Here is a 12,780-nt window from a genome sequence, read left to right as displayed (position 1 = left end):
TTGTGCCATAGTTTCCTTCCACTCGTTCAACTTCGAAACTGACCGGAGATCCATGTTTTTAAATGATATTGACTTTAAAAAGGTAAAAGAAATAATAAGTTAGACTTACTCACAATCAATTTAATTTAACTAATCGGACGACCGGTTTCGCTTTCTATAATATGCAAAGCATTTCTATAAGATGCTTTGCATATTATAGAAAGCGAAACCGGTCGTCCGATTAGTTAAATTAAATTGATTGTGAGTAAGTCTAACTTATTATTTCTTTTACCTTTTGAAATGGACTCACACAAGCAACACATTCATGATATTGACTTTCTTAAAGGGGGTCATTTCATCATAGCACTTTTTAAAAATATAGGCCATATTCTTCCACTCGAATCCATTGGGCTGCATTTCGAAAATTTACCTTTCCTTTGTTTTCATCCGTTTTCCTATTCAGTAATTTTAGTTTACCTGTAATATCACTAATTTTTCGAAAGTAACCTGACATATTGATAACAGTGTTACTACGTGAAGCCGTACATATTATATTACGATATTGATCTGGGTCATATACAGTCTCATGCTTTCGTAAAACTTTTTCGATTCTTCCAAAATCTCTGTCTGAATCTAAAAAGTCATGACCGACTTCTGGAAATTTATGATCTATCACTTTAAAATAGCCTTGTCTTATCATATACTGGTACAAAGCAATACTATTAAAGTTTTTATTCTGGCCTGCGCAAGAATCTGACCAGACTATTAAATGTTTTTTATTACGGCAAGTACTGTCAACTTCGACAAATCTTAGCAATGCACTTGCAACTTCGCAACTACCCCGGTCAGCAACATTCTCCGTCCAAGTACAACAAACTGCGCTGTTTGATTTACTGTTGACAACATGTATTCCAAGATTATAAAACCAAAGTTGTCTTAAATAAAAAGCCGTAGATGTAGGTATTTTGGGCAGTGGCATAGTTTGCTGCAAATCTACAGAAATATACAGTACACTGTCGTTTTCTGAGGGTTTCTTTCTGTCTCTTCGCATCGCTTCAACTGCATCATGATAGTTTGCAATGTGTTCGTCAGTCTTGCCTCCTGCATCGCATGTTGAACAAGTATCGCTTTTTGGGTAGCCAAATGACAAATTAAACTGCGTTAAAAAAAAAACTTTTTTGTAGGATGTTTTTTTGACTTTAAAAATATTTAGCAAGCTCTCTTCGTTGCACATTTCCAAATACAGTTGGTGCATCTTCGTAATATTTAGCAGAGGCGATAAGTACATATTGTATATATTTTTGAAACGAGAGTAATGCGATTGTTCGGCAGGAAAAGAACTTATATGCTTTTTGACACGATCAGTAACATCATCGCTCATTTTCATAGGTCGATTGTTGTGCTTACCTCTCCGATCAGCAGGTGGTGCGGTCGCGTCATTTTTGATGCGACTTAAAATGACATCTTCCAATTTGGTATAAAACACAAAGACTTAGTTTGCACACTTGAACACTGAAGCCATTTAAAATAACAAAATACTTATACGACGACAATTTGTGTTTTCTTGCATTTGCACGTACTCTAGCCACGTTACTACGAACAATACTTTTGAACATCAGTGCATTTTTGCTATTAAAAAATTGTATTATACCTTGTAAATGCGATCAGTTTTATTTAGGTGAAACATCAAGGCAATTAAATGTTAGAATAAGTGAACATCAATCTTATATTAAAAATAGAGAATTTGATAGATCTTAAATATCTAAACACGCATGAGAAAATGAACATAGAGTTAAATAGAACGATTGAAGTATAGTCCTAGAACAAACAGACATTAAAAAGAGAAAAATCAAAAAAGCGGCTCTAATTATGCTAAATGAAACCAATTGTGTTGCAAATTCCTCGGCCTAATGCAGTACGATCTGGTTACCCATATTATACCGAAGAAGTTAATAAAAGGAAAATACCCCTATTAGTAACATATCGAACATACATCATTTATGTTTTTAAATAACATACATATAAAATCAGAATTTGATGTTTATTGAGCGTAAACTAAATGTAAGAGCAAATACTTACCATGTCGGGATAGTATTATGAGGTTTTGTTCCTGGTTTTTTTCTCATGATTTACTATGGAATTTCTAACAGAAGAATTTTACTGTCATCATGGCATGTGGTTGTCTTTTTAAAGGGAAATCACATACTATGATTTTTTCTGACAGATATACTCAAGGTAAAGTTGATTTGATGTTATTAAATGAATTTTCTTACAATAAAGACGGCCCAGGAACGCAACTCAGCAATATTGGCAATATCATTTTCAAATCGTCTAGTTTAAAATGTATATTATGTCTGAATTGTCAATATAAATGAGTCAGATAAGATTAAATTATTAAAAGAATTTTTCACCAAGTAACAAATAACAAATTTTGTTTAATTTATTAACCTTCGGCTGATAACGTTATGTCTCTCGCACCGCCTGATTCAAATTTTCGCGGTGCTAATTTTTATTTCAATCTGCACCTCACAGTATCTTTCGAAGGGCCTGTATCCAATTCAGTTGTAGTTTGGCAAGTGGACAGCGTGTATAGTTTAATAAGAATTTTGAATATTAGACACGATTCGGTCCCACAAACCGACGTATAGTTGCCGTTACATTTTGAGGTAATACTAATTTTTTGATTTTTTGTTTGCGGTACTGATTTAGAATATATTTTAATGCATACGTTTATAATGAATTACGAGAGGGAACAAGAATGGCTGTTGCGGCTTCATGGGGAAGTCTTAAATGATTTAGAGGCAGAACAAGATGATGACGATGTGAGTTTGATAGACGACCATATTATAGAAACTATTGAGGATATAGACTCGAAAGAGGAGTTTTTAAGTCAACAAAACTTACCTATTCTTGAAGAAACCCCTTGTACCTCCAGAATACCCTGCCTTATCGGTAAAGATGGAACTACCAGGTGGCGAAAATATCCTGCATTAGTACGGAATGTTCGAACACGTGCTGAAAATATGTTCACATATTTACCTGGACCTAAGGGAGATGTAAGGTATAAAAATAAAGCTTCAGAAATATGGGAATGCTACTTTTCTCCAAACATATTGGACGTTTCACAAAATCGTTCTTTTAGACCGACTGATTTATTAGAAATAAAAGCAGTAGTGGGACTTTTATATATGTTTGGTGCTAGTAAGAATAACCGGAGAAACTGAAGATTTATGTCGGACAGACGGAATGGCTATGGACATATTCAGACTTACTATGTCCCGGATACGATTTCAGTTTTTGTTGAAACATATTCGTTTCGACGATAAAGCTACCAGGCAAGAAAGAGTACAAGTCGACAAATTAGCTCCAATTAGGGAAATTTACGACGAGTTTGCATCCAATTTGTCCCAACATTGCAATATGTCAACATTCACCACGATTGACGAAAAACTCGAAGCATTTCGAGGTAAATGTCCTTTCAAAATTGATATGCCTAAAAAACCGAATCGCTACGGAAAAAAATATATGCCTTAGTGAACGCAAAAATGTTTTACACTGCAAATTTGGAAGTGTACATAGGGAAACAGCCTGCCGAACCATTGCAACGGGATACTTCGAATTTACCATTAGTGCCTCGTCTTTGTTCACCTATCTTGGGATCAAATAGAAATGTCACGCTTGATAACTTTTTTACCAGCTTACCTCTGACAGAGATACTAACTAGGGCAATACTGTCTTACTAGAGTTGGGACATTACATCAAAATAAACGTGAGATACCTCCTTAAATGTTACTAGCAAGACCAGAAAAATCCATTATGTTTGCTTTTAGAGATAAGTGTACGCTCGTTTCGTATTTTCTAAATCGAAACAGAAATATCCTGTTAGTATCGACTATGCATTACGACGATGCTATTGACGAGGAAACTGACAAACCGGAAATAATCATGGACTACAACAAAACAAAAGGCGGTGTCGACGTTGTTGACAAAATGTGCGAAGCCTACAATTGCATGCTACATTTTTTATAGTGCCATGAACGTTGCTGGAATAAATAGTTACATCATTTACACCTCGAATACTCAAACAAAAATCGATAGACGAAAATTCTTAGAAAATTTAGGATTTCAGTTACTTAGCCGACATATTCGTCGACGAACACAACAGCAAAACATTCCCAGGATAATCCGTTTACGTCTTTCTGAAATATGTGGTATAGAAATTGAGAATATTGCTTCCCAGAATTAAACTCATGGACGATGTACGTACTGCAGCACTACAAAAAGTCAAAGAACAAGGTATTCTTGTGCAAACTGTAAAAAATATTTGTGTCTAGAACATCTGACGGGACTATGTAGGCATTGTTTTGAAAATTATGGTGCCAAAATTCGGTATAGTTTCAGTAATCTGTGTAAATTTTGGGATTTAAATTTTATTTTCCCTGTTTATTAACATACAAGTAACTGATTTATGGTTTAGTGGAACCAGAATTTATTTTTTTTGTTATAAATATTTTGATTTTATTAAAAGCCTGTTCATATAAATGACACTTTTTTTTAATACCCCCCTAAAATTATTAAAATAACAAAAAAATTGTAAATTTTATATATTTTTATAGAGAATATTATACACAATTATATTATTACAAAGATTTATCATCTAAACATAATTTCTATTTTTTTTTATTTTAGAAAAAGTCGGTTTGTTAGACCGACGTTATCAAAAATTTTAAAATCTGCGGAAGGTTAATATTTGTACTTTGAGAAAGATTTCCGAAGTGGAAATTGAAACGTCAATAAACTTATTTTAAACTTTTGTGGCTTATTCCCATTAAAATAGTAATTACATATAGATCATACATTACTACAGTATTAGATGTAGATGTTGATCTGAGAAATAGTAGCGAACCATAAGCTGTATCAACAGAAACAGAAATTAGAAGATTCCTAGACAACTTAAGCAAATAACAAAAGTGATCAATATAATAAAAAGACGCATACTGGAATACTTTATCATCTACACTGAAAAGAATAAACTTTTGCATCTCTTAATACAGGGTCTAGTATTTCTATCAATTTTAGGCTTTCTTGGTTATGGTAGATCATGGCAGGTTCCATTTATAAGCCCTTCAGATACCCAGACCTCCTAAGACGAGTCCATTGTATCACATGTGTCATACGGAATAGGCCCATAAGGACCTATTCTTCGGCATTTCTGGAGCCCGGGCTCTCATATCTGCAGTAATAAGCAGGGGCTCCAAGTCTGAACCCTTCCTACCATTCTAAACGTCTAATCCTTTAGAAGCCTTGTGGTCTCACAGAAAGCCATAAGTTTCTTTAAGGATAACTCCCTTATTTGGCTCGGTTGCATTAAGATCGAACCCAGGGTCTGCCACCTCTGGTAGGCCAGTGCCGGGCACTTTCAGAGGTCATGTGATGCCGTTTCCTCCTCCTCATTACAAACATGGAACCGTGAGCCATCCGCAAATCCAAGCAAATAAAGGTGCTGCCTGAATCTACAGTGGTCGATTATCATACTGACCACCAGAGAGCACCTCTGGTGGTCAGTATGATAATCGACCACCAGAGTCGGTGAATTTACGGTCCAGGAGGAGAAGTTGTGCTGTAAGACTTTTGGATGGCCCCACTATGTGGACCCTAGCCTATGTCATACCTCCGCAACTGGCCCAGTAATCCTAAAACCGGAACCTCCTCAGAAGAAGCTCTCTGAGACTGCCCCGACCGGTACTGAAAGGCACTCCAATCTAAAGTTCGGGTCCCACCGGCATAGTGAATGAGCCCTACAGTGCCAGTGTGTCAGATCGTTCATACCAAGTTAACTCTATTATTAACATCAGTAAATGCTCTCTTGCACTAGAGAACCAGCTTAGACCTGACTATGGTCGCTTCTAAAGCCCTTAGCGCTGCTTGACTGTCAGAGCAGATAGAGATGGTCCTGCCTGAGCAAGCCCTATTTATTATCTCCTTAGCGCATACCAGCATTGCAAAGATCTCGGCCTGAGAGATTGATTCATGGGAGCCGAGAACCCGGCTAGAGAGAGAGAGCCAGACTTTCTTCGGTTTCTTCGTTTAATACATTAGTGTTTAATTAGGAGTTCTCTAGTTGAATAGCGTCGTTTTTTCAGTAATCTATTTCGCTTGGTTTTATGATCGATTTTAATAGTTGCTTCCACAAATCTATAGTCATTTCCTTTAAAGAGCATTACGTCGATCTGATTCCTCATCTTATTACCAGATCTTCTTCTTTTGTTTTAGATTTTTAAGTAATATAAATTAAAGCAGGAAGATCACAAAATTGATATTTTGAATCACTATAAATATTTAGGATATTATAGGAGTACGTCAATATAGTAATATTCATTAGAGTTTATTTAAATTTAAAAGACGAGAAAATCGATGTCTGCTACAATCTAATAGAAGCAAAATGAACAGGAACCATAAAATCTAGAAAATTCTAGTTAATTATCTTAATACTATAATCATTAACTACCATAATTTAGTTTATCTCTGCTATTTCTTAAATCTATAAAAGTAAGGTAACACTAACACTTCGATCACCCATTCTAATTTTACACAAGATATATTTTTTCAAATATTAAAATTTTCTTTTACAAAGTATTGATCCCTAACGTTCCAAGTAATTGTGAGGTATTGTGTAAGCTATCAGATAGAATTTAATCATATATATTAGGATAAATTACTTACATTATTCAAAATAATGATGTTATCAGCATCCTTCAAATAGTGTACTTGATGGGTAACTAAAATTCTCGTCCTGCTTCCCAAATAACCGTTAATACACTTTTCATATAAATGTTTGGAAACATGTATATCTACAGCGGATAACGGATCATCCAAGAGATAGACATCTGCTTCTCTATACACGGCTCTTGCTAAATTAATCCTAGCCTTCTGACCGCCGCTCAAAGATGATCCTCTATCACCTGAAATTAATGTAATCGTATGGAACAATTATTTACATAACACAATTTAAAATAAATTTATTATTTTTTAGTTTATTAAATGTTTTTTCATTTTATTGTGTAACAAAATTATGTACCAAACATCAACAACGAAGGAATATATATAATCAGATCAACTTAAACATAAATATAAGAACTATCGAGAGATTATCTTTGGAACAAGCAATATTGGAAAGATTGTATTGGCAGGTTGCCACAAGAGAGATGAGAAAGATGGACTAAGACTGAGAAACCGAAAATTAATCAGTAATTAAACTGTAGCATTTTTAAATTCTTTAGTATATATTGAAAACCTCTCGTATATGTTAAAACACCGAAGAATATTTTCAATGTATTTCTGTTTCCTATCGTACGTATTAAAACACCGAAATATTCTTTCAATCCTTTTTGCGTCGAGTTGATAATAAACACATTTTTAGTTTGTTTATATATCACAGATGCATATTTCCTCGGTATTCTTTGATCAATAAGCCGCCTAATATTGCGCGTTAAATAAATATTCCCGTTTATATGTTTTGTTTATACCAAGTTGGGCGAATGAATTTTAAAAATAATTACTCTTACTCTTAATCACTTTCCATAAAGCCGCTGTCAAGAGCAGTTGGTTTCGTTGTAGTCCGAATTTAGCTTCAAATTCGTAATTTTTTTCGTTTTTCGTCCTTTTTTTATGGAAAATATGTAGTTTGGTGAGCAGTTAATAGTGCAGTTATAAAGGTTTGAAAGATTGGTCATTGAGAATAGACGGCGGCGTGTGTAGTTTGAGTGAACCGGTAAATTAGTTAGAAAAAGTGATTTATACTCAATGTAATGTGTCAGTTTTGATAAGAGTAATCACTGTTTTAAATTTGTATGCCGTCTCTCATCTGAGATATTTGTAATATGGCGTTTTTTCAACAAATTTGAAAGATACCCACATGTTTAATTGTTGGGTTTTTAAGGAGACGAGTTTCCAAAGTTGCGTCCAGCGCGCAGCGCCAACTTCAGCCTCAATTTGTTTGATATTTTTCGCAGTTTGGAGATGAATTTTTTCGTGTGGTAGAAAGTGTAAGTCCAGTTCCTAATCTCAGAAATTTTAGTGAAATCCAGTTAACTTTTGTGTTGATTTTTAAAGGAAAAATAAACATTTTCTAATAATAATTGCTTTCATAACAGTTTAAGAAATTGTAATAATTAAAATTGGAGATGTTAGGGTGTGGCTCGTAGCTGTCATATTAATTATTCTCGGTTTTAAAATTTAATATTGACATCTGACAGCTAGCTTCATTTTTTTACATTTGGTAAATACCTAATCATAACAGATCTTGTTTTGCTTTGTTTATTTTTTAGAAAAAGGTTAACGTCTATGCATAGTTTCACTTAAAAAGATATTTTTTTATTTGTAATAATTTATTTCTTCTACAAATTATCGCCCATTAACAATTGTAAGTTTTGTAGTATCTCCAACTTCAAGAGTTTGTAAACTGATAGAACATAGTAAGTTTGTTTTTGATATTTTGTATTTTATTGTTATTATCTATATTTGTAACTGTTTGTGGTGAGAGCAATAAATATTTAAATTTTTTTTTCTAAATCAAGTTGTTATTTCTCCTAACTAAATCTCTATTTTTTTTTTTGTTTTTTAAGGAAGGAAAAGCATTTTCTTTCATCCAGCAGAAATATTCTTCAAAGTGGCGTCCTTATTTTAAATAGCTTTGAGAACCTTCTTGTGTTTTGCTTGTCGTAGAGACTCATGTAAGTACCCCTTTGTTTCATTTTTGCAGTTGCTAAAATTCAGTCTCCTTGTCATTAACTTATCCACGACCCAGTTCTCCAAATAACCCCTGAGCAGCCGTTCGCAAAAGTTTCGATTTTTTTTTGCTTGCCCTATCTCCACGCCAATAATTTATGTCCTCAATTTTCAACCCCCTATAATAATACCCTATATGGTATGCAAAATAATCGTTACAAAACTACCAATACCATAATTAGAAAGTTAACGACGACGAGTTGAGGAGAAGGCTTAATATAAACAAACCCAATTTTATTAAAAGACGGTGAAGAATAAACTTATGCTCTCTAATGTGTTCAGCTATTGTAGAAATATCATAGAATGAGTTAATTAGAAGCCAATGGCGGTGTGGTGGTGTTGGGGGGTGTTAATGAGACTAGACGGCTTATATAAAATTTTGATATTAATAAATATTATTACCTTCTTTATTTAATCGATAGTAAAATAAATCATTAGTCCACTAATTGAAACAAACTCAAAAACAAGAAAGTTTTTATCAAACCATTATAAACGTCCTTCCAAAAGCTAAGAAACTTATAATATATGATATATTTGCTTTGCTTCACTCACAGTTTATTAAAAATATGTTACTTTTTAATATATTTCCTTACCTACTAGAGTTAAATCGCCATTTGGAAACTGTTCAAAATCTTTCTCTAAAGAGCAAGCTTGTATAACTTCATTGTATCTCTTTTTGTCGTATTCTTCACCGAAAAGAATGTTTTGACGAACAGTGGCTGCAAATACCCACGGTTCCTGAGAAGCATAAGAGATTTGACCTTGTACTCTCATATCACCTTGGGTAATGTCAAGTTCACCTAAAACAGATTATGCAATAATACCCATCAATTAAGAACCATAACTTTTAGACTGCGTAGTTGCCAAAAATTCTTTTACGCATGAAGTAATCGTTTGGAATTGATGCCGTACATTTTTCAATGACCTTAACGAATGGAGGTTAAAATCAAGAGTTGCGCCCTAGATTTTTCGCCCCCGTACTAGCCAATATGTATGGGCAATGCAAAAAAAAATCTAAATAACGATCCGAAACTATGTGTATGAATACCGTACTGTACCACTTACCTAGTAAGGTTTGCAATAATGAACTCTTTCCACTACCCACAGGTCCAATAATTCCTATCAACTGTCCATCTGGAACATTTATACTTATATTCTCGAGAGCATTGTCGCTGAAACTTAAATTCCATTTTACAGTTAAATTCTTTAAACTGATAATTTCCTTAAAATCGTCCACACTTTTGACATTGCCATTCATACCAGAAGTTGATCTATTGGGATCGTATTCTTCGTTTAGAAGGAAATCTCTAATTCTTCGAACAGCTACCAAACATTCTGCTATTTCTGATACTCCTCTAGTAAACATGGTGGACATAGCCATTGAAAGAACGTTGAAGTAAGACATTACTACGAAAACCTAAAAGATCAATCGCACATTAGTTTAAAAGTTTTAAAAAAATTATCAAATATCATTGATTTTTTTTCGAGGTAGTATTTGATACAATGCTTTAAAAATTATTTTTATACCTATGCAGTACATGGTGTTACGACCAATAATAATTAAATGTAAGGTAAATAACTGTGAATTCAAAACTAGATCCCAGTTAAGCGAGATATCAAAAAACGAAAAATGTTTTTTGGAGAGCATATGATGAAATAAAGGAGATGGAACGATCAGAATTTTAACTATTTCTATGAGATTGGATTCCCATTACGAAAATCCAATGAGCAACCAGAGTACATCACACTGTGGACAAAATAAGAATTATTACATTTAATTTTGTTCACTTTTTTTGTGACAAGTTGACTTTCTCTCATTTGAATAATGTATTAACAATTGCCATATCTAGTGGTAGTTAAACCAGAAACAAACCAAAACAAAAAGCCGACAGTAAAGCTAAATGGTGTGAGAACAGTAAAAACAAAAAAGGAGTTAAATCATACACAATAAAAAGTAGCAAATTTGAATAGTAACATAGAATGTGAAAACATTATTAATACCAGGAAAGACACTAGCAAACTAGCAAAACAACTAAAGGAAAATCCAGTAGATATTGTTTGTCTACCAGGAGTCGGATTGGGGAGGACAGGACATAATTGACAACAAGGAATACAAAATCTGCTATGCCAACGAGGATAAACAAGGATAGTAAGTAAGGAACGGCATTTAGACTACAAAAATATTAAAGATTAAATTTGAAATGATTGATGCAAGTGAATTTCATATGTCCAAATAAAAAATGAACATTATAAAATATAGTTTATTCGTCTTCCGGGTTTGGACCGTGTCATTTGTGAGTGACCCAAAAGTGGGTTCATCTCGACGTTTCGCTACAATTGTATGTAGCTTCTTCAGGGAGAACAAAAAAGATAACAAAAGACAGGAAGATGGGTAGTTAGCAACGGTAACTCAGTTACTCAACGCAACTCAACTCAACTTGAGTAACTGAGTTACCGTTGCTAACTACCCATCTTCCTGTCTTTTGTTTTCTTTTTTGTTCTCCTGAAGAAGCTACATACAATTGTAGCGAAACGTCGAGATGAACCCACTTTTGGGTCACTCACAAATGACACGGTCCAAACCCGGAAGACGAATAAACTATAATTCTGACTCTGGCCGTGGAAGCCTACGATTTCATTATAAAATATCCTTGATAAACGTATACTACTTACCGCAGGGAAGTGCGGTCTATGCAAGCAAAGGAAAGAATTGCTTCCCTAGGTTTCCATAGTAATAGCGTAATAGCTAAGTAACTGAGAATATTTAACAAAAAATAATTTAAACCAACACACATATAAGCAGCCTTTTAAGCTGCATACGAGAATTATGTAGAACGAGCAGCGAGCTAGTTCCGACAAATGGAAATGTACCAACAAATGGAAAATAGGTTTAGGAATTTTGATGACCTAGATTTTCTTGAGCTGTGCATTTTAATGCATTTAAAAATACACATTTTCCTAAAAAACGAATAAAATTTTTGATACGTCTTTATGGACAATATTTAGATTTGATTTCATTATGTTTGGAGCTAACCGCTTTATACCAAACTGAGGACATTGACACAAAAAATAATGCCTGTCAGTTACTAACGTTTTTAACAACTTCTTTGGACAAAGCATATTCGGAGGTAGTGAAATTATGTGGGTTAGTACTGACCATTCCAGCTACTAGTACCTCTGTAGAACATAGTTTTTCAACACTAAAGCAAATAAAGACATACTTAAGAAACTCGATGGGACATGTGCGACTCTCTAATGTTTTCCTTTTGGCAATTAAAAATAATGTTTAAAGAAATGTCACAATATCCAAGTTTTTACAAAGAAGTTATAGGTGAGTTTGCGAAAAATGGTAGAAGAATTAAATTACATTATAAATAGGTGAGTTTTTACATTTTTTTTTTTTTATAAATTGCTTCCCTTGTTTTAAATTTCACCACACGCCCCTGAATTACCGACAGAATAATTATGTTTATTAGGAATGACGCCTTTCTTTTGCCACATGAAAAAACACGCAAGTGTTATTTATGCCTGTCCAGTTCTTTATATTCTGTAGCCACGACATTTGTTTGCGACTTACTCCTCTCTTGCCCTTAATTTTCCTTGGAAAATTAAGGTCAAGAGAGGAGTAGGTCGCAAAGAGAGAGTTCTCTCTCTCTCTCTCTTTATCTCTTGTTCTCTCTATATCTATCTATCTCTCTTTCTCTCTCTCTCTCAGTATTTGCCCTTCCATATATTCACAAGAAATATAGTAAATTGTATTAAGATGCCACAAGAAAATAACTTCAAAACAATATTAAAAAACTCACCGACAGAGGCAGCAAATACGACTGCAAAACAAACATTTTATGATAAACTTGCCAAAACATGATTTGATTATGATAAAGGAGATTTCAGTGTGCAAATTGACAAGGAATAATGATGTAAAGAAGTATCAGGCACACAAACAATATACAAGGGAGCAAACGGTACTACCAGGAAAAATGATGGAAATCAAATAGATCATGTATTAGTAAG

General features: G+C 33.8%; 1 protein-coding gene across 4 annotated transcripts in view; it reads right to left on the bottom strand.

Moving 5' to 3' along the window:
• The window catches only part of LOC140445515 (ATP-binding cassette sub-family C member 4-like), a 104,611-nt gene that overhangs the window by 20,709 nt on the left and 71,122 nt on the right, over positions 1 to 12,780 (bottom strand). For all 4 annotated transcript variants that reach the window (XM_072537587.1, XM_072537588.1, XM_072537589.1 and 1 more), the window contains exons 7-9: positions 9,832 to 10,183; positions 9,360 to 9,566; positions 6,703 to 6,941 (exon numbers count right to left, since the gene is read on the bottom strand). In XM_072537587.1, the coding sequence (XP_072393688.1) occupies positions 6,703 to 6,941; positions 9,360 to 9,566; positions 9,832 to 10,183 (798 nt within the window). The remainder of the gene's footprint in view (positions 1 to 6,702; positions 6,942 to 9,359; positions 9,567 to 9,831; positions 10,184 to 12,780) is intronic.

The sequence above is a fragment of the Diabrotica undecimpunctata genome, chromosome 7, assembly GCF_040954645.1.
Source record: "Diabrotica undecimpunctata isolate CICGRU chromosome 7, icDiaUnde3, whole genome shotgun sequence".
NCBI classification, from domain to species: domain Eukaryota; kingdom Metazoa; phylum Arthropoda; class Insecta; order Coleoptera; family Chrysomelidae; genus Diabrotica; species Diabrotica undecimpunctata.
The sequence above is the reverse complement of the archived record's forward strand: the minus strand, read 5'-3'. Positions and strand labels throughout refer to the sequence as shown.